The 27,006-nt window shown below is 43.7% G+C and overlaps 1 protein-coding gene across 9 annotated transcripts in view; it reads left to right on the top strand.

The window, feature by feature from the left end:
- Window positions 1-27,006, top strand: part of didum (dilute class unconventional myosin) — a 245,874-nt gene that overhangs the window by 58,827 nt on the left and 160,041 nt on the right. For 6 of the 9 annotated variants that reach the window (XM_071659554.1, XM_071659556.1, XM_071659553.1 and 3 more), the window contains exon 2: window positions 21,032-21,136. In XM_071659554.1, the coding sequence (XP_071515655.1) occupies window positions 21,032-21,136 (105 nt within the window). Of the gene's footprint in view, window positions 1-21,031; window positions 21,137-22,974; window positions 22,987-27,006 lie in introns of all 9 variants that reach the window. The other 3 variants (XM_071659552.1, XM_071659551.1, XM_071659549.1) reach the window with 1 other exon arrangement.

The following is a 27,006-nucleotide window of genomic DNA, read 5'->3' as shown; positions in this document are numbered from 1 at the left end:
GATCACTAGTTTGAAGGCATTATTGCATTACAAGTGTGGCTAGATGTATTTCCTGATTATGTTGGATAAACCGGCTTGTGCTGGGTGTGGTTTTGACGTTTAGGGCGTTGGTCATTCATTAATCATTCATTATGGATTTTCATGAATGACCTTGAATGATGAATGTGTCCAGTTCTTATTCACAATGGCCAGTGGCTGTTGTGATTTTTCGTTTCCCCCGTGATCACAAGGGGACATTTTGAAATGTATTTTTTTTTTTTTGGCGCAGCGAGAACAAAGATGATGTATAAAAAAAATGGCGTCGTGTATATAGATGCCACGGTGAAAGACTGAAAAACTCGGATTTGCTTTTTCTGTTGTTCTGCAGTCTATTTCCCCGTGCAGATGTTGCATAGGAGTGCATCTGGTGACGAGGGGCCGTGGCTAATTTTAGTTTCGTTGTCCCGGGCTGTTATGAGCGACCTTTGGTTTATCCGATGACGTAGGGGTCCTGGCTCAAGCCATGGGAGGTAGGCTGGTGTGGCCTGGACTTTTGTTTGTCAGTGGCCCTTTAGGTTATTGTATAAGAGGCCTGTGTGATGTAGAGTTTGATGTTTTTCATCCCTCTACCGGTGTGAAGTCTCTTTACTGTGTACTGTTTAGCATCGTATTTCACCCTTCACAGCAAACACTATGGTTATCGATCTAACACAGGGAGATCGTTGATAATCTTATGCCTATACCATGTACGTGCTCCCACAAAGGGGAGGGGCCATAAAGATAAGGCACGAATAGGCTCGAACCCAGGTTGTGGCAGTCGGTCCACAGTCAACCCAGCTCTTCATTGTAGGGCATATATATATATATATATATATATATATATATATATATATATATATATATATATATATATAATCATTAATGAGGTGGCCTTGATTAGGGCATTCAGATGCCCTTCGCGTCTCGGCTAACACAGAAACAATACAGATTCAACAAACCTCTGTCTCGCTTCCTTAAACCTACACTGGATTTCTATACGCTCTACAGCTGTCGTCTGCATCTCCACTTGACGTTCCCTGCTCAACCCCTTAACACTCTCTCTCTCTCTCTCTCTCTCTCTCTCTCTCTCTCTCTCTCTCTCTCTCTCTCTCTCTCTCTCTCCAGTATAAGCAAAAGGGAGTGGTGGTGGTGCTTGCCTCAGGGTGGAGGTGAGGAAACGTGTTACATCACTTTGACCCAGACGCCAGGAACCGTGGGTGGTGGGGATCGACCCCTACAACTACCCGGGTTGACGAGCCTGACGCAGGGATGACGCATCTGTCTCCATCACCCACTGACGCGAGCGGTGGCAGAAGAAGTAAACGTTCAGAAAAGTGGTTTGGATGGTATTGACTGGAAGGCAGAATGAGATCTTCCCTTGACTGGATCGTATTCAGAATCCCTGCCGTTGCGTTATATGACCTTTAGGAAGGATTATAGAGTGATCACCGTGGCTCACATCCCCAGTACTCCGCCTCACTCTTCTCCCGTCCGTCGTCACTGTAAACTAAGTGGGTAGTGGCGAGTGCATTGGTTAATGTGGATGTACCTGGTAGAGGACAGTACTCCGTGGTTGCCGTAGGTAGAGGACAGTGCTCCGTGGATGTCACAGGTAGAGGACAGTACTCCATGGGTACCGGAGGTAGAGAACAGTGCTCCATGGATGACGCAGGTAGAGGACAGTACTCCGTGGTTGCCGCAGGTTGTGGGTAGTGAGTAGATTACCTGGCTGATGGACGGCAAGTTGTTTACTTGGATGCAACAATTATAAGAGTGTGATAGTGACGGGGTTCTCTTGGATGCACATGCAGTGTGTATAGCAAAGTTGAGGGCAATTTTTTTTTCGCTGTGAACCGTAGTTGGCAGTGGGCTGACATGCATGCCCTCAGCAGGGAATGTGGAGTGATTAGTACATAGGCTGGGCACTGGGTAGGCAATGGATTTTCGTGGAAGGCGTCTGGAGGTGACGTTGGACTGTGAGTTGTGGACGTGGGCGGTGGATGACAGTGTTTGGGGTGTAGGTAGCAGGTGATAGTTAGTGACTGGTGGACGTAGGTACTGGAATGATGAGAGTTAGTGTATGGTGGACGTGGGTACTGGAATGATGAGAGTTAGTGTATGGTGGACGTGGGTACGGGAATGATGAGAGTTAGTGTATGGTGGACGTGGGTGCTGGAATGATGAGGGTTAGTGTATGGTGGACGTGGGTACTGGAATGAGGGTCGCGTGGGAGAAGAGGGATCGGCAAGGCTGAGCATTGCAGCCGCCGCCCACGGCCATCCATGAGAAGGTCAGTGAGGCACTACCGTGTTCCCCCTCAGCACCACACCCTCTTTTTCTAATGCCCTTCCCTCTCACTCTCGATATCGAGCCATGGGTGTCTCTCTCGTTATGTACCTGAGATGTCTTGACTGTGGTGTAGAGTCCCCATGTCTTGATGTATGATTTTCGATTAAATTTTGATGGTCATGATTTTATATCAGATTAAAACACACACATCTAGAGCTTACGAGCTGAGGAACGTACTGTGGTGGGGGCGGGGGATATAGGTAGCATTGCGGCCAGCATAGCATATTAGAGTTGAGGCAAATAATGAGTATGATAGGATTGAAAAGGAGGGCCAGAGAAACTAAGGGAAGGAAATGTGGACGAGAGAGATGATCGAAAACTTCTCCATAACTTCATTAGGAGGCCATTGTGAGTCAGGAAAGTAACTCATCAGTCTCAGGGATTCAGAGGGAAGCGTTGTAGTGGATTGTGTGAGGATGTACAAGTAACTGATTGACTATTTCAAAAGTGATTTCACGATGGAAGCCTTATAGCCTCAGCACCAGTGAGATGGAATCGGGAGGAGGTCCTGGAAGACATTGAAATTGCTAGAATAAATATAAGCAGACTGCTAAAGGGTCTTGACTTTTATAAGGTTCATGTTTCCAGAGAAGTTTTTCCGTATGTGCTGAAGAAGCTTGTAGACACGTTTGACTGGCCACTTGATATTTTGTCCATGTCGCTGGAGGAAGGTAAAGTGTCAAGGGCAAATACCATACTCGTCAGTAAGACAAGAGACTGGAAGTTACAGTGAACTGCACACTAGCAGTTCTGACGTGAGTGGCCTGGAATATATAATCAGAAAACAGATGGATGACAAAATGGATTCAGAGAAAGATCATGCGTAGGAAATTTCTTGGACTTCTAAGAGAGAGTGAGCTCTGTCTTAGAAGAAAAAGAGCAGGGCGGGCGGATCGTGGTTTGTTTTATTTTTTTTTATTTTTTTTTTTGGGGGGGGGGACTGCCAGAAATCATATGACGTCATACCAAATAATTTGGTAAAGAAGCAAGATCTTTTGGCAGGAATAAGAGGGAGATTCGCACGATGGATGTAGAATGACCTCAGTGGAAAGGAACACAGGAGGCATGCCGGAGGGGGCCCCTCTTGAAATGGATTGCTCACCAGTGGCGTGCTTCTGTGTTCGGCCCTTTGAGACATTTGCTCGTCTTGATCTCTGTAAATGACTTGCCAGAATGACTGGACCTGAATATATTTGTGGCTAATTCAGTGGTCATGAGGGAATTAGAAGAGTAAGGAGGATTACCTTACTTACAGGAGGACTTGGATAAACTCCAACGTTGCTTTATGACGTGTTTGATGACATACCCAAGTAAATGTAAAGTAATAAGGAGAGATTTGGGAGTCGACATCACCCCAAAACCTGTCGCCAAAGTCCCACCTTAGGAGAACAGTGGAGACAGAAGGTCTGGTGGCAAATATTCCAACCATATAGCTGAGTTCGAGAACATGAATAAAAATAAGTAATCAACAAGATGTTCACATCCTACTTTAGGCGAAAACTGAAGTATGATTTTAGGTTTTGGGTGTAGTAATGAAAGAGGCACAAAGAAATAATAGAGAAGATCCAGAGGAGGGAACAAGGATATTACTAGGCATAAGAGGGTATATTTACAGGGAAAGGCGAAAGACCTTGAATTTGTCATGCATGGAAGAGAAAAGAGTAAGGGGTGACCAGATTCCAACCTTTGAGTTTTGAAACGATATACACCATACAATGCTTCGAAGGATGCAAGGATAGAACAACCCAAGATTGTAACATGAAATCAAGCAGGAAACTTGTAAGAAAATATGTAAAAGGGTCTTCTGCAGTGTATGGGTAGTGGGACGAATGGAATGAACTGAATTGTAAGATTGTCAATGTGGACAGCATCCACAAGTTTGAAAACTTGTGGATGGTAGTGGAAAAAGTTTAAGAGATGGAACCCCCGTTGGTGTGGAACACCCACCCTCCCCGTGTAGCACAGATCGGTATTTACACATACATGTGTGTGTGTGTGTGCATAGAGAAATAGGCGGTTCCGTTAGCAGACCTTGCGCTAGCCTGACGAGCCACACGGTATGTTATCAGCCACACCAACAGGTACAGGGTGAGGGCAACGCAGCCCGTCCCGCTAGTTCTTGTCCCTGGGATAACAGGATAGCAAGGGCTTGTCTCTAGCACTGCCATCACAGAAGAGTTTGCATTCGTGATTCCATCCAGCGAAACATTGTTTGATAACCTGTTCGCAGAGTCAACCTCTTGAGCACAACGGTACATTGTACACCTTGGGATTCGATGGGGTTACGTTTGACCTGACCCTTAAGGATGTGGTCAAAGGCCAGGCCAACTTACCCAAGGGTTGTACCATCGTGCTCAAGGGTCGCACCGTCGTGCTCAAGGGTCGTACCGTCGTGCTCAGTGGTCGTACCGTCAGGCTCAAGGGTCGCACCGTCGTGCTCAAGGGTCGTACCGTCGTGCTCAGTGGTCGTACCGTCGTGCTCAGTGGTCGTACCGTCGTGCTCAGTGGTCGTACCGTCAGGCTCAAGGGTCGCACCGTCGTGCTCAGTGGTCGTACCGTCAGGCTCAAGGGTCGCACCGTCGTGCTCAAGGGTCGTGCCCGTTGTGCTCAAGGGTCGTACCGTCGTGCTTAAGGGTCGCACTGTCGTGCTGAAGGAGGTAAAGATTGCTGAAGATTCGGTGGATATTACTTCATGGCTGTAGTTTGGGGTCGACGAAATGGTGTTCTTGTAAGGATAGTTGCTGTAAATAGTAGGAAGATGATGAGATGTATTTTAAATTATAATTTGTGATTAAGAATGAAAGTTTGATAATTCTAAGAATTTGGATGGCGTTTCGATATATTAAGAAGGAAAGCAAAGATAATTGAAAATAAACTCATGAAGGTCATCAAGTTTGTCGGATGGTGGGTGTTGAGGTGTGGTGCTTCCTTGGCTGTGTGGAGACGTGGGCTCCAGCCAGGGCCTTGAGGGTCGTGAGACGCCACTGTTCCTGGTAGATGTCACTGCCAGGAGACCGACGCGTCCTGCTGGTAGATGTCTGTATCACTAGGCGTCTGTACCGGTACGTAGATAGTTACGGACATAGATTTCCTCGCGGGTCGAAGACGTCTGTACGTGAGCGAGGTGTGTATTCGTGGTCAGAGAAGTTGTGGCGTCTTCGTCCATTCGTGGGACTCCCTCCTGAGCAAAGACACGTTTCTGCAATGCTCCACATGTCCGCGTCTTTATTAAAGGAGGGAGACGTCGACTGGCGCCTCTTGGGTCATCTGGGAGGCAGCCATGTAGTTTCCCAGTTGTTGATTTCTTTGATCCCGCCATCCTCCTGAGTCATCTCAGCTTTCCCTACCCTTTATTTTCAACACATAATCCCATCCCCTGGGCTGTAATATTATGGCGGTGCGTTGGTACGGTGCAGCAGACTGTGTGAAGAGGCGGTAGAGGTCCCAGGATGGTGCGTGAAGATCTTAGTCCACGATGCGTGAGCCTGGGGGCAGCTGGTGTTACTCCTCTTATTAGCTCACGTGCTGCCTGGCAGAGGGTCATGACTTCATTCCATTCTTGTGTGTGTGTGTGTGTGTGTGTGTGTGTGTGGGGCGACCTCCCGATGCCTCCCTGTACACCATCTTCATCAGGTGGTGTGGTACTGGTCTTTGACGTGCACACGGTGACGATTGCAATAAGGGAATTCACTCGGAGATTTGAGAGGCTTTAGATGTTGCAGGGCTTGCAGGGGCTTCGTGGTCTGATCACATTACGTTGGTGGTGTCACCCGTTGCTGCTAGTAGGTGTCCTGCCTCAGTCTGCACCCAAGTGATCCTCCGTACAGGCCCTGGCTGGTGCAGTAATCCAGGCCAGTGCCACTCTGGTATCGAGGGTGGAGCAACATGGTGGGATGGAGATGTAATAGGAATTTGGCTGATAAAGAAAAAGATGACCATTTATTTCATTCTCCACTTTTTTTTTAAGTCGGGCCGTGCGTCTTAGGATTCATGTATGTGTAGAGGCAATTCAGGACCCATTGCGTCTCTGCAACGTCTTGTGTTTACCTGCTATCTAAGCTGTAATGCATTGAAGACCTGCTGAAGCTCCCCACACTCGTACATTGGCTCTCGAGAGTCGCCCACATGACGCCCAGACTGGGCGAGCTGAACACCAACCAGGCCGCTGCTGATCTGACAGTGTACTAGGTGAGCTGATGACGTGCCTGCTCACCTGTTAAATGTATTGGGCTGGTACGTCATCCGTCTTGGGGGTTTGCCCATGTCTCAGGGGTTCGTTCCTCACCTGACGGCCTCGTAGCAGTAAGAAATGATGAAGGAAAGCAAAGCCATTGTGATTGCTGTTTGTGTGTTACTGAAGGATAGTTGTACACTCGTGTTGCCCCGTCTCTTGACCTTGTTTATATGTACTATGTCTTTACTCCTGTGTATAAACGCGCACGCGCGTCTCCATGGTATATCGGTTAGGAATACTGGCCTTGATTCAGCACGCGTTTGGCTGGGATCGGAAGGCCTACATGGGTTCAAATCCAGGGCGCGGGAATCAGCCACATAACTCGAGTGTTCTTCCTCTCATCGGAGCTGGTCAACAAATGAGTGTCTGACTTTTGCTAGGAGTAAAGACATGGCACATGTGTACATGGTTAAGAGACGGGGGAACACGTCTGTAAAACTCGCTCCTCGTAACACACAAGTGGTAATCGCAATCAGGAATCGCCCACACATACAGACGTGCGTGGCCGCGTGGCAGCACTTCCAGATAGTAGTAATGTTAAGTGGGTCGGGGAGGGTGAAGAGTTCGCATGACACAGTGATTGTTAGATATGATTATTGGGCTGATATCCATGACACGTTTACCTGTATACAGATTAATAGCGTCGCGCTCATAGGAAGGCCACTCGTAGCTGCTGTAGATGATGTCAGATGTAAAGCAGTTTGGTGGACATGGCATGATGCACTGTGGGGATGTGTGGTGTGATATGGATATCTGGAGGGGATGTGTTGGGGGAGAAGGTAAGGCCGTTGTGTTGGGGATGCTGGAATTCAAGTGGGCTTGGCACCAGGGTCAGTCTGGCATCAGCGTGAGCCTGACAATAGGGTGATCTGAGCTGCAGTGTGAGCCTGGCATCAGGGTGATCTGAGCTGCAGGGGTGAGCCTGGTTGAACTTACTTTTCTAGTGGGTCATTCGGACACCAGGGTGAACTTGGCTGTAGGTAGGGAAAAAAAATCAAAGGTAAATCTTGGTGTTCCATTTCGTTCTAGAACGGTTGACAACGTGGCATTAGTGTGACCCGGATTTATGTAAGGAGTCGCTCTGTACCGCTGCTACAGACGGACCTTGAGAAGTGACTGGTGGATACAGAGCTTTTCCCCCCTCGGTCTCGGTTCTTCAACTATAGATTAATGCTTACATGTGTTCGTGAGTCAACACCTCTGACTGCTACACACACACACACACACACACACACACACACACACACACATACACGCGCGTGCGAGAAGTAGATGGTTAAATCTTAGAATATCACTAGTTCTAGGAGTGTGTCTTATACCTTTACAGTTGCGGGTAATGACTTACTTGAAGTACTCTCACGGCGGAGGATGCCAGCGGATCTGATAACTTTTGGCTGGGGCAGGACCCCGTTAGGCAAGGTCGCCCGGCTCCCACTCTCATGCCCCACACCCTCACTCTTCCCTCAACCCGTCACAAAGTCTGTTTATTTACTTGGCGTCTCTTGTATGGGCTGTTATTTTGCTCCATTGTCAGCCGTGTTTGTACTTGGTTATTGTTTGGTATTATTAAGTATTTCATGTTAGAAATATGACCTTTTATGAGCAAGTGAAATGATTACAAAAAAGTTATATACAGTCGCAAGTATACAAGAAAGTATACGAGAAAATTTAGGTGCAAGGCCATACGTAGGCGTGGGTATGGTTGGTGAGTGTGGTGTAGGGTGTAGCTGTATGTTTGTGGGTGTGTGTGTGTGGTGAGGGAAGGGAGGGATTATTGTATTACGGTGTAAGACGGTATGTATAACGGAATAGGTATTTGGGTGTGGGGGAGAATTCATTTGCTTGTGTCAGATGTTAAGGTGATGTGGAGTTAATGGCAAGTGTGTGCCGGGCGACAAGTCTTTGTGTGGCAGTGATCGTGTTGCCTTGGCTACCCCGCCTCACGCACACTACCCCAACCTTGTTTAACCTTCCTCCTGCTGGTGGGAGGGTCGGGTCGGTCGTGGTGGTGGCCGCCACCTCCTCTTGCCGTCTTATTCCCACACTTTTAGCGCCGTGTCAACACTGTTACTGCAATGCCTGCACGGTTTCTCTCTCTCTCTCTCTCTCTCTCTCTCTCTCTCTCTCTCTCTCTCTCTCTCTCTCTCTCTCTCTCTCTCTCTCTCTCTCTCCCCCACCACTCGCGAGCGCATGTTGAACTGCTGTTCACCTGCTCTGGAACTGATAAGATCAATCTACTTGGTCATTGTGTTATAAGGACAGAGTCTCCAGTCATGGCCACTACTCCTTATCGAGACCAGTTTTGAAAAACGGCAGTAAATGGGATGTGAAAACGAGGGGATGAAGGAGAGTGTGAAGACGAGGCATGCCATGATAAATAGGAGACTTGTATGGCGTTCGTCAAGAACCGGTGGTAAAACTGGACCGCCCGCTGAATTTTAATGAGACAGAAAGTAAAACCGGCAGTGTTGACACGGAAGGGTGCGAGGTGGTTCCCGGGCGACACTACACCGCTCACAAGTCAGGAGGGGGTCGTGGTTCTTCCCTGGCTGGCTCCTGTCCACAGCCTACTAACATGGTGGGGTGTAAGATGCTACATCTGTATCCCGTGACAGCAGTTGAGCCTGAGCAGTATATCCCCCGTACCTGCTCACTCCGAATGCTACGCCGTTGACAACCACACCACAGAGGAATGTAGATCACCTCATGAGTGTAAACTCTGCTCCATGTGTGCGAAATTGGATTACCCGCGGAGGGAGTGCTCAGCTGACTACTTACAAGTTCATTAAGTGAATCTAAGTTCACCCAGCTCCGCCCGGGGGGGGGGGGGGGGGAAGCATAGAAAACAAGAAATCAGTAAGAAAAGAGTTTGCTCCGGTCTTTCCCACCAAGTCAGAAAACATTCCACGCAAGAACATGATCCTCTCTGATTACAATACAGATATCACTGAGAGCAGCCAGGGTAATGATGCAGACTCTTAGCAGGTGAGGGTAAGACCGCAGGCTCATATCGGGTTACACGAGATCCCCCGTGGGGGGAAAAAGTGGCTCGCCGTGGTCCCACGCTTGGAGGAGCATGACAAAGAAGAGAGACACAGCCCATAATTCCTAAAGCCTTACAAGAAATGCTGAAGTCAGAAAGTACAACCTCGCCTGCCCAGAACACACTCGGCGCCAGACCGCAGCGAACCTGTACCAGACAGAATAACTTCTTTTTTTTTTTTTCCATGCAGCCACGGCCGCCCAAGGTAGCCCTCAACTCCGACCTCAACTCTTACCTCTCTTCGTAAATTACCCTCAAAGACCTCGTGTCCAACACGCCATGGGAAAGCGACCGACCAACCTCGGAAGCGCTAACCGCAGCGCACCCAACCCCACCAGAAGGGTTGCAAGTGTTGAACCCCACCACAGTAAAGCAAACAGGTAGGTTCCTTGCACTTTCAGCGCCACGGTACGATGATAAACCAAGACCTTAAAGTGCCCTCACATAGAAGATGTCGAGGTACAACATGGACGTTAGAGACTAAACCAATTGGCTCGTACTTAGCAGGAGCAGCATGGGAAGCATAGCAGAGACTTACACAAGGAACAGTGCCTCGCTAAGTTTAGCTGATACTTCGTTCCTTTCTCAGTTGATAAGGTGGACGTCACTACCTACCCTTAGTATGCCGGGGGGATGTGAAAGGCACCAAGAACATGTCTCCAGCATCCCTCTCACAGACATAGGAAAACCAACACCATACACCTTTATACACTACACCTCCCTTTTCCATTTTAGAACCCCATCTTCCCCCTGACCAACCTCGTTTTCTTTCTATCCACACACACACACACACACACACACACACACACACAAAAACAACAAAACAGGAGGTAGATGTTAACACACCAGGTGACCATCAGGGGTGCCGTTAATGGTACTAGGAGAGGATGATGGTTAAGTTACATGAATTTCCCCGAAGGTGTGTGTCACCATCAGTAAGTACAGTTCGGGGATGGCCGTGTGGGGCCCTCCTCCCGGCAGCTTAGTGTGTCCCCCACCTCCCAGTGTGTGTGAGGAGGCGGGGCGGGGTTGGGTGGGGTGATGACACCAGCCACCAGGGCCACATCACCTGCACCTTTCCCGCCTCACGTCCCTGCCGTGCCCGCTGAATCCCCCTCCCAGATCATCATCAGGCGACTCACCTCATTAAACATTATAAGCCGTGAGATCATGTTCTGCCTCGAGTCTTTTACTAGAGGGAAAATGTGACCTGTCGCAGTTTTGCCGATGCCGGTGTATGTACCATGTTATATATATATATATTCCCCTCCAGTTGACGAGATGCTCCGATAAATTTCCAGAATATTCAGCTGTGCGCTTATGCAGCCTAGGATTGCGCTGCTTCCAGTAGCAGGGAATTATGGATTCCTTTGGAGTGAGAAATATTTTGACGATACTGGACTCCTAATGATACAGCTTCTCCAGGGGTGACTTTTTCTTCGCGATGGAACCTTAGCAGTCGGAGTTAAGGCCTATACACATTTCATTTTTTCTCTCATACTTGTTTATCGTTTCCCGCGTTAACGAGTTAGCGCCAGGAACAGCAGGAGAAAAGGCCTCACTCGCTCACATCGTTTCTTTAACTGTCATGTGTAATGCATCTTTACCACAGCCCCCTCTCCACAACCAGGCCCCCCACAGACTTTTCTATGGTTTCCCTCGGCTGCTTTGTATATCCTAGTTCAGTCCATCGATGGCACGTCGCCCCCTGTATACCACTTCGCCCTATTTCTCTCTATCCCGATTAAAATCCAGGGTTCGTGTATTTTAGCTATGGGCTGCCTGATGGCTGTAGAAGGCTGTACCTGAGGACCAGTGACCAGCTATACTGAACTGTATCAGGAGCCTTCAGTTAGGTTTGTTCTCATATTTCCCGGACTTTTTTAAAATTCGCTGTCATTGGTCGATTTGGGTTCACTGACGACATACATGGAGCGCGGAATCCGAGGTCGCGTTAAGACTGTTTTGAGGTGCGTCTCTTGGTAAGACTCAGAGCCTGAGTCATCATACACTGGTGAGGGGCAGTTGACAAGGGTGGGTGGCACTGTTGAGTCGGTGAGTGTGGTGGTGGGTGAAGGCAGCTCTTTTAAGTGAAGCTCCTAAAGCGACCACCAGGAGACACGTCCCTCCTTAAGTCGTCGCCACACTCCACCGATTACCTTCATTATCCCTCCATCCTCTCGCTGGAACTCTACCTCTCCCATTCTCTCTTTACCGATCTGGATTTTTCGTATGTCATGAGAAGGAGTCAAGGTAGATTACCCCAGTGTGGACACCAGGGGTGTAGGTTGTGTAGAGCGTATGGGGAATGTTGCGTCAGCCGGAGTGTGGGTAACTGTCAGGCCCTGTGTTAACCTGTACACCGCTGCTATCCTGTCTCTCTTCACCTCCCACCTTGCCTGCCGGGGGAAAAAGAATGCATTATATCAAAGGTCATCAGTATTTTCATTTTCATCCGAGCTACATAAGCTGGCCTGCCTGCCATACCCTAAGGTCGTCTATCACTTAACATGAGGGGCGGCTCCTCCCAGCTGGGTGGAAGGAATTAACAGTTAGCTATACAGTAGCTTGCCTTGGTTGATAACGATGATTGTCTTATTGAACACAACGCCATTTACGACCCTCGAGCACGACGGCACGACCCTTCGTTACGATGGGCTGGCCATTGACACGACCCTGAAGGATGAGTCCACGAGCGAGGCCGTCATGCAGAGGGGGTCATGAGCTTCAGCTCAAGGGTTGTACCGTCATTCTCATGGGTCGTGCGTCTGTGATTATTGGTCGTACTGTCGCAGACGCTCGTGGGACTTAGTATCGTGCTTGTGGGTCGCACCGTCGTGCTCATGGGTCGTGCCGTCGTGCTCTTAGGTCATACCGTCGTGCTCATGGGTTGTATCTTCGTGCTTACTGATCTTGCATCCGTACTCAAAAGATTAAAGTAGATATGGCCACCCTGGTGTTGTGATGCACACTCGGAGAGGGGGAAGCGAGGGGAAACGTGAGGTGCGGCCCATTGCAGAGGAACGGGATTAGGGCGAGGCTGGAGGCTTGGCGCTGTCTCCTTTATCCCGGTGTCTTGAAGGGCCGGGCCTAGGCCAGGGCCTGGGGCTCTCCCGAGCACCTGCCTTGGGCCAGAAGTGCTGCTGCCGTAGTATGATGTTTGGGTAGTCCATGCAGAGAGTTCATGAAACGGATCGTGCATTTTTTTTCTAAAGAAGGACGCAAGAAGCACTTACGAATAATGATGGTGACGCCAGGTCGTCAGTGCCTGGGTTAAGATAACGACGTCAGACTAGAGTGACAGGAGGGGAAGATGAGGAGAGGAGGAGATGGTAATGATTTATGTGATGCGGGAGCGGCAGGTGGTGGTGAGGGTAGTGTGCGGCGTGAGGATGACCCCAGGCGGGGACCAGCCTCGCCTCAGTGGGCCCACGTCTTTGCTGCACCACGGGCAAGTGAGAGCGCTCCCTCATCCCTCCTTCATACCTGCATTTTACCTTTCATTCTTGAGCTTCTTTGACCAGGAGTGGGTATGTTGTGTATCACACCGTAGCAGGGGTGTGTGTGTTGATGTTGATGTGGTTGGCTGGAGTACACGCCACACTGGGGGTTTGGGTGGTACATAATACGTCATGTATTCTGGGAATGGAGTCGCATGTCACCTTATCAGACTTCGAAGTATAAGGTTTACCATTGGTCAGGTGTAAACCCCAAGCCGAACTGTAACGCTGAGGTTTTAAGTTCAGATTTCAAGAATGTCCACCTATTACTAGCATGAGTACTCTAAATTTTGATAAGTGAATAGCAGCCTCTATATCGACAGAATATATTACCTGGAACATAGATATCATACAGAAGAACCATATATACAGTTTATGGTTCCACTAAAAGTATCAGTAAACTCCCTTCTGTTCTTATTTTCGATAGCTACGCTTACAGACACCCGTGGGAATTTGCCCTTGTTGTTAATACTGAATTGACCAAGTGTAAATTTTGCGGGCGAAGCTACTGTCGCACCCTGCAACATTATTTATTTGACTGCTGTAAGATTAGTGAGTTCAGAAATTATTCCGACCAAGCATTACGAGGTATGTTTAAGTGTTGCATCCATAATAATACTTCACATACTTGAGCCTTGGCGAGTTGTAAACAGTCCGCCTTTCATATATATCTTGATATATGATCCAGGCATTGTTGCTCAGTGTTTGTAGGCGGTTCAAGTAACTTGCTGGATAACTCACCTTGTAATTGAATCACTGAGGCACAGTCCCAAGACCTTTTGCGCAATCTGTATCCTCTTTTGCGCCACCGCCCTCAGGATGGGTTAGAGTGCACGATATAATTGGCCGCTCTCGAGGCAAATGTCGACCAAAGCGTGGCGGTAATGTGCCCACAGTAATACGCACCTGTAGGGAAACATGCCGCTGTGAGGTACGAGACCGCTGTAGCACCGACACCGGTCGGCAGAAGGGAGTAGTTGTCGGGCGGGCGGAGGTCGTCGCTGCTCTTGCACCGCTGAACAACGTCAGAAACCCCTAACCTGCTAGATGTACCAGGTCTTTGTCTGGTACGTTCCTGGTCGTGTCCCCTGTCAGGCTGTTCTCCATAGGAGGAAACCTCATTTATCCTGTACACCCCCGTTGCCCTGAAGCTCACCAGCTAATGAGCCAGACAGGGGTAAAGACTTAGGTGTTTTAGAATTGAGTCAAAGCTATGAAACTGATGCGAAACGCTAGAGGAATACCAGTCGCTGAGCTGGAAATACGTCGAACAGAGTTGAAGGTGATGGCAGCGGAGGTTGGGGAAACAAGGTAAATGGAACGATCTTAAAGTTACCAGTACAAACAGGGCCATCGATTTTCCTCCCCCCCCCCTGAACTTCCAGCTGTAGCTACAGACAGCTGTCCTGGACACTCAGTCCGTCAGCTGAAGAAGCCACCCAGCTGTAGCTGCCAGCTGAGATGCCATGCCAGCAGCTGCTGACAGCTTAGATAGCCACTCATATGTTGCTGCCAGTTGAGGAAGCCAACAAGCTGAGATGCCAAGCCAGCAGCAGCTGAGAGCAGAGGTAGCCATTCAGGGGTAGCTGCCAGCTGAGGGAGCCACCCAGCTGTAATTGCCAGCTGAGATGCCAAGCCAGCAACTGCAGCTGGCAGCTTCGATAGTCATTCAGCTGTATCCGTCAGACGTCAGACTAGTTATGGGTTTATCCGTTTCTTCAAAACAGCTTTGTTTTGGTCGTTCCTCATACATTACTATCCTCTTCATTGCATAATTCGGCACTTCTTTGGTGTACTTGACAAACCACCGTGAAAAATAACTGCGCCTTTTTGTAATTGCTCGAGAGGTTGGTGTATGTGATTACCTATTTGTAATTACTTCATTACCGAACACTTAGTGGCAGTAGGAGAACATGTTTGATGACCAGGTTTGAGCACACCAGAGGTCGCTTAACACCACCCGTGCCTCAGTAGTACACGTTCCCCAACTTTTGCTCCATCATGCTCCTCATGTTGTACCCCAAAACACTCCACTAGGAAATGGTGACCTAACCTTTGACCTGACCTTCGAAGAATGTGTATTGCCTTATTACACTCTGATTGCTATTGCTTACTCAAAATATTGCTCGTTTTTTACCTTCATATATATACGTCTTCCTCTGTACAATGAGAGCCAGTGTTAGATATAGCTCTCCATCTGCATTGGAAGAGAAGTAGCTGGAGTTCTCTTGGATACCTTGCACATTTCTTTGTTCCTGGCTCAAGTGTTGAATTTCATATGTTTTTCATTCTTCTCTGTGTCGTGTCTGTTTAATTTTCCGTGCCCTGAAACTCATTTCATGAGCTCGTTGTAATTTCTTTCTTGGTTTCTTAATGTAGCGTCCTGGGATGTGTTGGTTAATATTCATGACTACCTTTTTTTTTTGTTTCTTCTTGGACCTGTAAGGGAAGGTTAATCGCAACTTACTGCGCCTCAGGGAATGATACAGCTGTCTGTTAATGTCTGCCTAGCTTATGTGATGCCGTTGTTGACGTTGTGTAAGCTGGATATCCATACCCCACAGTGATCTGTGATCGGGAACTGAAACTTGCTGTACAAGACCGGCTGACTTGAGTATTGTATTTTGGGTGATATATATATATATATATATATATATATATATATATATATATATATATATATATATATATATATATATATATATATATGAATTCCACGGGGAAAATTAAACACGATAAGTTCCCAAGTGCACTTTCTTGTAATAATCACATCATCAGGGGAGACACAAGAGAGAAGTATAGCAGTCAGTTGATATACATCGAAGAGACGAAGCTAGGACGCCATTTGGTAAAAATGCGATTGTCCAAGACAATCTTGGACAATCGCACGTGATTATGACACGAAAGTGCACTTAGGAACTTATCGTGTTTCATTTTCCCCGTGGACTCATAGGAATATCTTGATCGCGCAAAATTGTGATCCTTTCCAATATATATATATATATATATATATATATATATATATATATATATATATATATATATATATATATATATATATATATATATACGGTTGTTCATGCAGACTACCACTTGCTAATGTGGCCTTGTGCACTCGCTAATTCATTTCAGATTTTTGTTATTTCAACGGCTACAACTTTCCTCGCCTCCTTTGAAGATCTGAACAGTGGGAATGGGGTTTCTTATGAAACGCCCAGCCCACAACCTCTTCTTTACGTGTTTTCACCCCTGAAAAAAGTACTCTGGAATTTGTCATATCCCTTGTCTTACCATAGCTGTCTGTCTGTCTGTATGTTGGAATATCCCCCTCCTCATCTCACTTTCCAGCTTCAGCTGGGGTGAGATGGATGTATTGCGACGACGTAACTAATTTCCATCGACACTTGCTTTCAAACGTCAGTTTGAAAGGGGTTGTAGCACGGCTCGCTTGTGGCTACACCTACACAGACTCACGAGACAACTGTATATTTAGAGTGAGATCAATACTGTTTCCGAAAGGTATAGGCTTGCATTACCTCCAACACCCTAAGGTTAGCACAACGTGATATCTTCTATGTATTTAACATTGAATTCATGACCTGCCAGTAGTGCAAACTTACAAGACATGTGTATTCATGTGGCATAGGTGGTCCCTGTTGTTGCAGCGTGCGGCTTACCGAACAGCACAGTAGCTGCTCACTGAGTGGCCGAGAGCGTGTTCCAGACAGCTGTTGTTGTGATGCCTCCATGACGTCATATGCTGGGGGGAGGAGCAAATGACGCAATATGGGCGGGGCTTCCCGGACCGGTTCGGGTCTCCCCACCATATCTGTGTAAAAATAGGTGACTTTCTGGAATAGTGTGTCAAACTAGCTAATGGGGATGTAAGAGATGCCAGTCATACGTTAATGATAGTGGATAATGACGTTTGGAAATACTGTGGTTACGTAACTAACACATCGCTCATGTTATTGCTCTGAAATCAGGAGGGAACAAGTGATTAGATTTGAATGAGTTCATAGTATCTTAACCAGATTAGCTTCAGAAGAATTAAGGTGAATAAAGACCGTGGTTTGGACCTTAGCTTTCAAGTGTCCTCGCCCTTGTGTTCGTTGCCAGCTGGCTCTCGTTATCTATCATCTATCTATCTATCTATGTATGAATAAAATACGCACCATTTTGAACGTTAACGTGGTAGCGTCAGGTACAGACGACTGTTTTTTTTATTCTTTTTGGGAAAGTGATAATGTTACGGTTGATAATAATGATAAAGGAGGAGAGAATTTCAAATTTCCCTCTCCTGCCCTTTTTAAGGAGCCCCTCTACGACACGGAGGAGGTTCATGCGTAGTATTCTTTCTACCTTATTCCTAGAGAGAGAGAGAGAGAGAGAGAGAGAGAGAGAGAGAGAGATTTTCCCGGAGAAAGTAATTTGTATCCACTTATTAGTAAGTAGTGGTTTAGTGATGAGAGGAAAGGTTTTCTGTTTGGTTGACCATTTCTTTTTGGCAGATACTACGATTTTCCTTTCCCGAAGTGAAATGGTAATTTTCAATATCTGTCGGCCTCATTAAATGATGTGGCCATGCACTATGCTATATACACCACCTACCAGTTTTGTAGATAATTATTTCGTTATATTCTTGCATTTTTCGTTCACTTTCTGCAGGTGACCCTGGCAGCGTTCGTGATCGTAGAATTGCATTGAGCGGACAGCATAAATGGCAGTATAGAGATTGACGGAAAGCAATTTGAGGGCTTCGCATTTTTGGCAGGTTCAACAAGCAACGTTACATGTACCAGCATTTTGTGGTCGTATTACTTCTGGTTGGCTCAAGAGGACAGTTATTATGCTGAATTTCTATTAAAAAGTTTCGCATTTCCTTCTATTAATCTGTGGATGGGGATGGCTAGAGCTTGGATTTGGGAAGATCATGAGAAAACTTTGACTTCAGATGAAGTTTGCAGGATTCATCGTGATCTTTGTGTGTTTTATTATAAATCGGCTCCATAACTTACAAAGCAAGAATACGTTTTTGTGCCAGATTTGTCCTCAAACGCCGCCATCTGAACAAGTACGTTATTGTAAAGAGAGTTTAAAGAAAAACATGAATTTTAAACATCATTTCTGTTAGCAAGCATACATACATGTACGTATCTCAATGCAGATTATGCAATTTCATTGTCTTTATTGTACTTCATGGATACCACATACACAGATGAACTGAAAGTACTTATTCGCAATGAAACTTACCAATGCAATCACGTGTTCTCGAACCAGCATCTTAAACCAGCCATATTATTATTGTTATCCTTATTATTATTATTATTATTATTACTACTACTACTACTACTACTACTACTACTACTACTACTACTACTACTACTACTACTTCTTCTTCTACTACTACTACTACTACTACTACTACTACTACTACTACTACTACTACTACTACTACTACTATTTCTATTATTATTGTTATAATAGATTTGGACCCCATTTATGCATAACCATATTAACCAAAAGGTTGATGAGGCTGTAGTTGTAGGCCCTTATATTATTATTCTTTTACCCTTGAGGCCCTTTTTTGTCATAAACCTTAAATCATTGGGATTTTTTTTTTCAGATTTAGTTTTCTCGCTGCGACGTTTGGATATGTGCAAAGGAATTTTAGGAATTTCAGGGAACCAGACTGAAGATTCATTGCACATTCAGATGGCATTTTTTCTTATGAAATACTATTATCGATTAGAATATATGATTTTCATTCATTATAGTGTGACTCCATTGAGTTATATATTTAGGCTCAGACGTAATCGAGGTTTGCATGTCTGGGGCTCCCGCAGCTTCTAGGCTGCATTCCATGCCATTAAATTGATTTTCATATTGTGCACAGTCGGGGGGATAGTACGGTGGGGATTTGACCTTCATCTTTGCTCTGAAGGCCACCTACTATCTTTTGCAATCTAAGCATCTCCAAAGGTCAACTTTAGGCCAGGAGAGTTCTTTCTCCTTGGACTTGTCATTCAACTCGCCCATTGTTGGATTGCTTAGGCTTATATCACTTGACACTTCGTTTTGAAGGATATTTTTGCTTGATGCATATTCTGCCACCTTCTTATTACCTTTCCTGTTTGGCTGTCGTTTATTAGAAATTTATTATTATAGACATTTAAATGTATCATCAGTAATCTACTTCGTCTACCAGTTTAGGCGTCTTTTCTTTTTGCATCTGAATCGTTTCCATTTCTGGAATTTCCAGCTGGTCATTCCTGCTCAAGGCCACAACCCATGGAAATAAGATTCCTATTTGTGTATGGAATGGAATTTGCTACAGGTGGTGGGTTATTTTGATAATATTTGTTGAAGAATACTGAAAAGAAGGTGTTAGTTTCTGAAAGGTGGAAGAGCACACAATAAGATTATTTTGTATGGTGAGGAACTGGAAGTTGTGGATGAGCTTACATACTTGGAAGAAAAGTGCAATAATGATGGTAGTGGGTCTTTTGAAATTCAATGTAATGGTTTGCAAAGGATGAAGATTGGTGATGCGCTCAAAGCACTTGATTGAAAAAAGATGAAGGATAGAGTGTTCAGGAAGCTTGTATGAAGGAGCTTTTGTATCAACATTTGTGCAAGAATGCGAAACCCAAATTTGTGTGTAGGTTGGGACAGTAGAGATAAGACCTGTAGTGTTGGATAACTTATATAGTATAGTTGGAATTAGGAGTGTTTCTGGAAGAATAAAGGTGTGAGATTATGCAGTATGAAGAGACTCTTACAAGAGTGCATGTATTAAAGTCGTTTAGGATGTTTTCATGTAGAAATTGTGATAAATGATAGTTTGGTTAAGAAATATATTAGTACAAGAGATGGCACAAAGAGGAGAGTTAGATAGCAAAAGAGATAAACACATGTAGTGAGAGATGTGATCAGTGCCAGGGTTATTTCAGATGATGTTTGAGGAATGACTGGGGATTGGATATATGAATATGGAAGTAATATGATTGGAGATTTTAGCCTCACTTTATGAATAGACTTAGTGAGCTTAGTGAAAATTAAGAAGCAATTTGATAAGTTTGGAAATTTATGGTTTAGTTCAGCACCTTGGGCATGGGTTCAGGATGTGCATGAATGAGTTCAGAGGTTGTATATTCCTGATCCACCCCTTGAAATTTTGAGTGGTGTAATGATAGATAGATAGGATGATAAAGAGTATATTCAGTTTTTGCTGCTTGTGTTTCCACATCAGAATTGTTATTAAAATTTTTCGTTTATTTGATGTATTTCCTAAGGTATTGTTCATGTCTGATGATTTCATGTTGATATGTATGTCATTTCTATTTGAATAGCTTGGTTTGGTTTACAGCTATGAATTTTCCATGATATCCACATGCTCTTTTAACCTAGTACACCCTTAGCATCACATTTATTTTCACTTTTACTGCTGCTTTATTGTCACTTAATCTTTTAAGTATATGTAGTGTCTCCTAAAGAATGAACCAAAAATTAATGTTGCAGAGAACAAATCTTTAAGTATATGTAGTGTCTTCTAAAGAATGAAACAAAAATTAATGTTAGAGAAAAAAAAAATGCTATCCTAGTAAATCTCAAGTATCCTGTTTTGTTAGCAGAACAATATTTTTCTTATTATTAATCTATGACATACACACTTTTTGTAAATCTTTCCCTCCTGATATTTTCCTTTTTTTTTTGTGAGTCTCTGCTGGCATGTGTAAGATCTCTCCCATTCATATCTATTGTTTTACTGTATATGCATTATTTTGCTCTAGCTTATGGTAGCTAGGAAGTTCGTTATATAATTAATTTGATTTAATATATATTTTACATGTGTTTTTGTGTTGATAATTGTTTATATATGGACAGGGCGCCCGTGTATGGATCCCGGACTCGGAACAGGTGTGGCGGTGCGCCGAACTCACCCAGGACTACAAAGACCGCCTGGTGACTGTCATCTACACAGATGGCCAGGTACCACTGCTTTACCTTTCTTACATAGACCAGGTCAGGTAGAAGGGTGGGGTAGAGGCTAGTGAGAGAGTCTTGAGCTCAAGTTTAACTTACATAGGCTGATGTGAAAGGGAAGGATAGGCAGTGTTTCTGCCATTGGTTTTTGTTTTAGCTTAAGTTGTGTATATTTACATGAAGGGTGATTGGTCAAATGCTAGCAGCCACAAATCCTTGACTTGTAAGCTATTTAGTTTTGAAAAGAGCCTCTGGAAAATACATACTTATATTTTTGAGACCATGATAAAGTATTTCATTTTGAAAAGGGCCTCTAAAAATATGTAGTTATATTTTTGAGACCATGTAGATTGAAGGATGGAGTGATGGAGGCTGTTGGGTATCGGGGCATGAACACTTAGGAGGGCAATAGGTATGCATTGTGTACATTGAATTGGATCAGTATGGTGCACAGAAGGCAGCCTACTGTCACTGGGCTTGACCAGGTACATGAAGTGGCATAGTGGTCAAGGTAAACTATAAAATAGTCCGTGGGGCTTTGCTATGAATGGTATGATCTGGTCTGTTTTTATACATGATAGCTAGTTTGGTTGTTTTCAAATGAGCTTATTGTTCATTTGTTCCTAATGTGGGAGAGGCAATAAGATTAAAAAGAAATGAGTGGTTGTATATACATAGTTGAGATTATCTGCCCTAAACAAGTAGCCTGATTATGTAGGTATTTGTGCCATAGCTCTGTGATGATGACAGTGAAGAACTTTAAACTTTACACAATAAGAGAATCCCAGTGGTGTGCACCTTGTCATGATTTCTTACATTTGGTGTGTATTTGTGTTTCAGCACCATACCTTGATGACAGTGCTAGCTAGAAACTTGAAACTTTGCAAACTAAGGGAACCCTAAGGGTATGGACCTGGGTATGATTTTATATTCAAATTTGGTTTCCCCCCCCCCTTTTTTTTTTTTTTTTTTAAGCACCATTGTGCTTGGAACTTGAAAATTTCTGTACAAACTTAGGGACCACAATATTGACCACCTGATTATTATTTTGAAATTTGGTGGAAAGTATAGTTTTTTTGAAATATAACAATAGAAAAAGTTAGAATACTAATTTCAGCCTAGGCAAATGTGGTTAGATTGGGTAGATGCTCATTCTAACACATCATCTTTTAGACTAATTGTTTGATTTTGCCCATGACTGACTGCTGCAGGTTTGTCTTTTTATATGCACCATTGAAAAGTGCAAAGTTTGCATGCATTTCCATTATCTGAATCATTTCTCATTCTGACGTTTTTTCTTTACATAGATTCTGGTTAACAAAGTCCATACAAAATTGGTTAGAGAGAGATGTACTTTTGTATTTCTTGGTATCACTCCCAGGTTCCTTTTTAAGGTAACTTATTGTATTGAGGAGGCTCTGAGTTTTCTTTTAATTTCAGAAACAGTACCTGTTTTTAATGTTTGTGTTCTTTTTGTTGTGTATTTGTGTGCATTAGAAAGAAAGACCTTTAATTTGATACATATATTGCCAGATCCCATAGAGTCTCTCTAATGTAGTTTCATTTTGAGCAGTAGTGTGATTTTCAATATACAGTTCACAAATAATGTTTTTCAGTAATATGAAATACAAGTTGCAACTAACACTTGTCTACAGCATGTAAGCTTTTCTTCCTAATTTTTTTCTTCTCATTAGTGTTTTTTCAGTAACTTAAAGGCTTTGAATATATTTCACCTTTGATTGGTATTGACTATGTTTTCCAAATAATTCCTTTTCATCATGGTTCTGCTGTGTGGTTCCTTCCTGGACTGACGTTCTGTTTTGGTCACGCCCTGTTTCATGCAGGGGGTTGAACGCGTAAGTTTTGTCCACATAATGGCTTTGTGCACATGACTTACAGTAGAGGTTTGTCAGTTTGTAGTGACATGATGATCTTTACTTCTTTGTCACTGTCTGTATTTTTTCCCTAAGTCTGTTGCTTTATCAGCAGTTTTCAAGAGATATATGACATGAATATATGCATCCGCTTTTTTTTCTTGTATCAGTTTATTTTGCTGTCTTGTAGAGAAACCTTTAGTGTAGTTTATGAAAATGAATATATGCATGTTTTTCTTTGAATTGTTAAACTTTATGGTGAAAGACATGATTGATTTAGATATGAATTATTTTTATAGATGTGAAATTATGAGTAAATTGCATGTAAATGGTTGTGTTGCAAATTGTGCTCTGAACTTTGAAAACAGGAAATTAAAGGAAAAAAAATGTACAGAATGATGAGAATACTTAGTATCAGAATTGTTAAGGTTAACACTTATAAACATTCTATGGAGATTATAGAAGAACTTCATAGATTTTTGATCAATACCTAGTGCCATTTAGTGACAAAGAATTTTAAAGGAAATTTGAGAAGGTATGAACTTTGCCATACTTCTAAGTTTTCAGGAGGATTTGTGCTTACTCTTGAAATTTGAGTATGAAATAGGCTTTTTATGTCTTGTCTGTTTGTACCATATCATGTCCAAGTGATATATTTGCCAAGGAGAGGTACATAAGTTATTTTGCTATTTTCATGGTACAAAGTGAAATTTTTATGATTTCTGTGTTTGGCTGACTGTAGCTTAAGGAATAAATTTAATTATGTCCTAAAGGAAAAATTAGTCGATCATAAACAATGGTGGTCTTCAAAGAAATTTACAATTATTTTTAGATTTTAGGTAAATAGATTGGTGCTTAATTTCATTTTTTTTTTTTTTTTTTATACTTTGTCGCTGTCTCCCGCGTTTGCGAGGTAGCGCAAGGAAACAGACGAAAGAAATGGCCCAGCCCCCCCCATACACATGTACATACACACGTCCACACACGCAAATATACATACCTACACAGCTTTCCTTGGTTTACCCCGGACGCTTCACATGCCTTGATTCAATCCACTGACAGCACGTCAACCCCTGTATACCACATCGCTCCAATTCACTCTATTCCTTGCCCTCCTTTCACCCTCCTGCATGTTCAGGCCCCGATCACACAAAATCCTTTTCACTCCATCTTTCCACCTCCAATTTGGTCTCCCTCTTCTCCTCGTTCCCTCCACCTCCGACACATATATCCTCTTGGTCAATCTTTCCTCACTCATTCTCTCCATGTGCCCAAACCATTTCAAAACACCCTCTTCTGCTCTCTCAACCACGCTCTTTTTATTTCCACACATCTCTCTTACCCTTACGTTACTTACTCGATCAAACCACCTCACACCACACATTGTCCTCAAACATCTCATTTCCAGCACATCCATCCTCCTGCGCACAACTTTATCCATAGCCCACGCCTCGCAACCATACAACATTGTTGGAACTACTATTCCTTCAAACATACCCATTTTTGCTTTCCGGGATAATGTTCTCGACTTCCACACATTTTTCAAGGCTCCCAAAATTTTCGCCCCCTCCCCCACCCTATGATCCACTTCCACTTCCATGGTTCCATCCGCTGACAGATCCACTCCCAGATATCTAAAACACTTCACTTCCTCCAGTTTTTCTCCATTCAAACTCACCTCCCAATTGACTTGACCCTCAACCCTACTGTACCTAATAACCTTGCTCTTATTCACATTTACTCTTAACTTTCTTCTTCCACACACTTTACCAAACTCCGTCACCAGCTTCTGCAGTTTCTCACATGAATCCGCCACCAGCGCTGTATCATCAGCGAACAACAACTGACTCACTTCCCAAGCTCTCTCATCCCCAACAGACTTCATACTTGCCCCTCTTTCCAAGACTCTTGCATTTACCTCCCTAACAACCCCATCCATAAACAAATTAAACAACCATGGAGACATCACACACCCCTGCCGCAAACCTACATTCACTGAGAACCAATCACTTTCCTCTCTTCCTACACGTACACATGCCTTACATCCTCGATAAAAACTTTTCACTGCTTCTAACAACTTTCCTCCCACACCATATATTCTTAATACCTTCCACAGAGCATCTCTATCAACTCTATCATATGCCTTCTCCAGATCCATAAATGCTACATACAAATCCATTTGCTTTTCTAAGTATTTCTCACATACATTCTTCAAAGCAAACACCTGATCCACACATCCTCTACCACTTCTGAAACCACACTGCTCTTCCCCAATCTGATGCTCTGTACATGCCTTCACCCTCTCAATCAATACCCTCCCATATAATTTACCAGGAATACTCAACAAACTTATACCTCTGTAATTTGAGCACTCACTCTTATTTTGCAGACCTGAAGATGATTTATTATAGGAGTAATATTTGCTCTGAAACAAACTGCACAAAGAGAGAGCCCTGAGCCACTGCTCTGTTATTTTGGTTGTTTCAGCAGTAGAGGAATCAGTGTGTATAAAGATCATACTGTTATTATACTCAAGTAAAAAAGTTTTTATGAATAATCTTGGAGTTTGTATACAACCTCACACTAGTTCAGGTCCAAGAGACTCTTCACTGAGCACTAGACAAAATGTTAAAGCATAGAATCCAATATGAAATATACATTTTTAGTACATTAGTGTCAATATTAGTATGATAGTATAGTATATCTGTTACCTTTGAAATCCCAGTTCAGTGTTTGAGTTTCTTATTGGTTACTGTATTTTATTTAATGGGAAAAGTTTGATCTCTTATAGTCAGTCAGGTTTGAGATCACCAGCACAAACTATAGCACATGTTGAAAGCCATAGTCGCTCTCCTTATGACAGGATATAAGCATTGTGCATTCATTGGTATTTCTTAGTGTAGTTGATATTTTAGGAGCGGAACCCCTCTCAAGTCATTGTGCAGGTCTGGATGCATAGGGAAAAATTCACAATATATTCTTGATTTATTTAGTATTGAAATTGAATGGCATTAACTGCCATATACATATTGGTTCTTAAACAGAGGTGTTTTTGTGAACATCTCTTAAGTTGGGAACTCTGATCTGAAAGCATGCATTCTGATTTTTTTTTGTAACCTCTTTTTGGCTTCTTCCAGAAACTTTTAGCTGTTCCAGTTTCACTTTCCTTTGATTATCATACTGTCCTATCTGGGTATTTTCTTTTCTGAAATATCAAAAACTGATACTTCATTGTGTCTGTTTAAGAAAGAATATTATGTCTGTTTTCCCTATAGATCCAGACTTCTGGAAAAACCCTATATTGCTCATTGTAGGATGTTTTAGAGAGAATGCATATTGAGAGAATTTCCAAGAGATTATGACTGATAGCATGGGAGCTAGCAGTATGACCTAGAGCAGTGTTGTATAGCCACCAGCCTGCAATTTGCATGCGACTCTTTAGTGGGTAAGCTTCAGCCAGTGGATAGGAAATAAAATAGAAAGTTGGTTTTGCATGATGAATTAACTTATTGTAGAAAGTGAATAAGTAAGAAGCACTTTCATAATCATGGAATTCCATATTTCCCTTTTAACACAGAATTAGGAATGGAGATGATGGTGATTGATAGATGTAAAAGTTTTTATTCAAATATTGTAGCTACTCTAGAGAATTGGTAGCACTTGTGTATGTTTACAGTGCTTGGTATGCCTTATTTTCTCAGCCCTTTACTTTTGTCTATAGGTTTGCATTTATTGTGAACAGACAACTAAGTTTCCCAATGAAAGAGATCTGTGTCATTGGAGATGTTGTCCTTCAGATGATCAAAAGTTGAATAACTCTGACCTTAAGCAGCAACATTAAATGACACCAGAATATTTCTAGACAGGCGAAGAAGTGCATCCTACTCAGAGAGGAGCTGAAAATTTTTTTTGGCAATGCTATGAGAAACTTGTCAAGTACAACAAACAAAAGCATAGATCCATTGAAAAAGTATCTCATAGTCATCGATAAACTGTGTTAAC

The sequence above is a fragment of the Panulirus ornatus genome, chromosome 68 (assembly GCF_036320965.1).
Source record: "Panulirus ornatus isolate Po-2019 chromosome 68, ASM3632096v1, whole genome shotgun sequence".
Lineage (NCBI taxonomy): Eukaryota > Metazoa > Arthropoda > Malacostraca > Decapoda > Palinuridae > Panulirus > Panulirus ornatus.
This window is presented reverse-complemented; position numbering and strand designations above follow the sequence as displayed.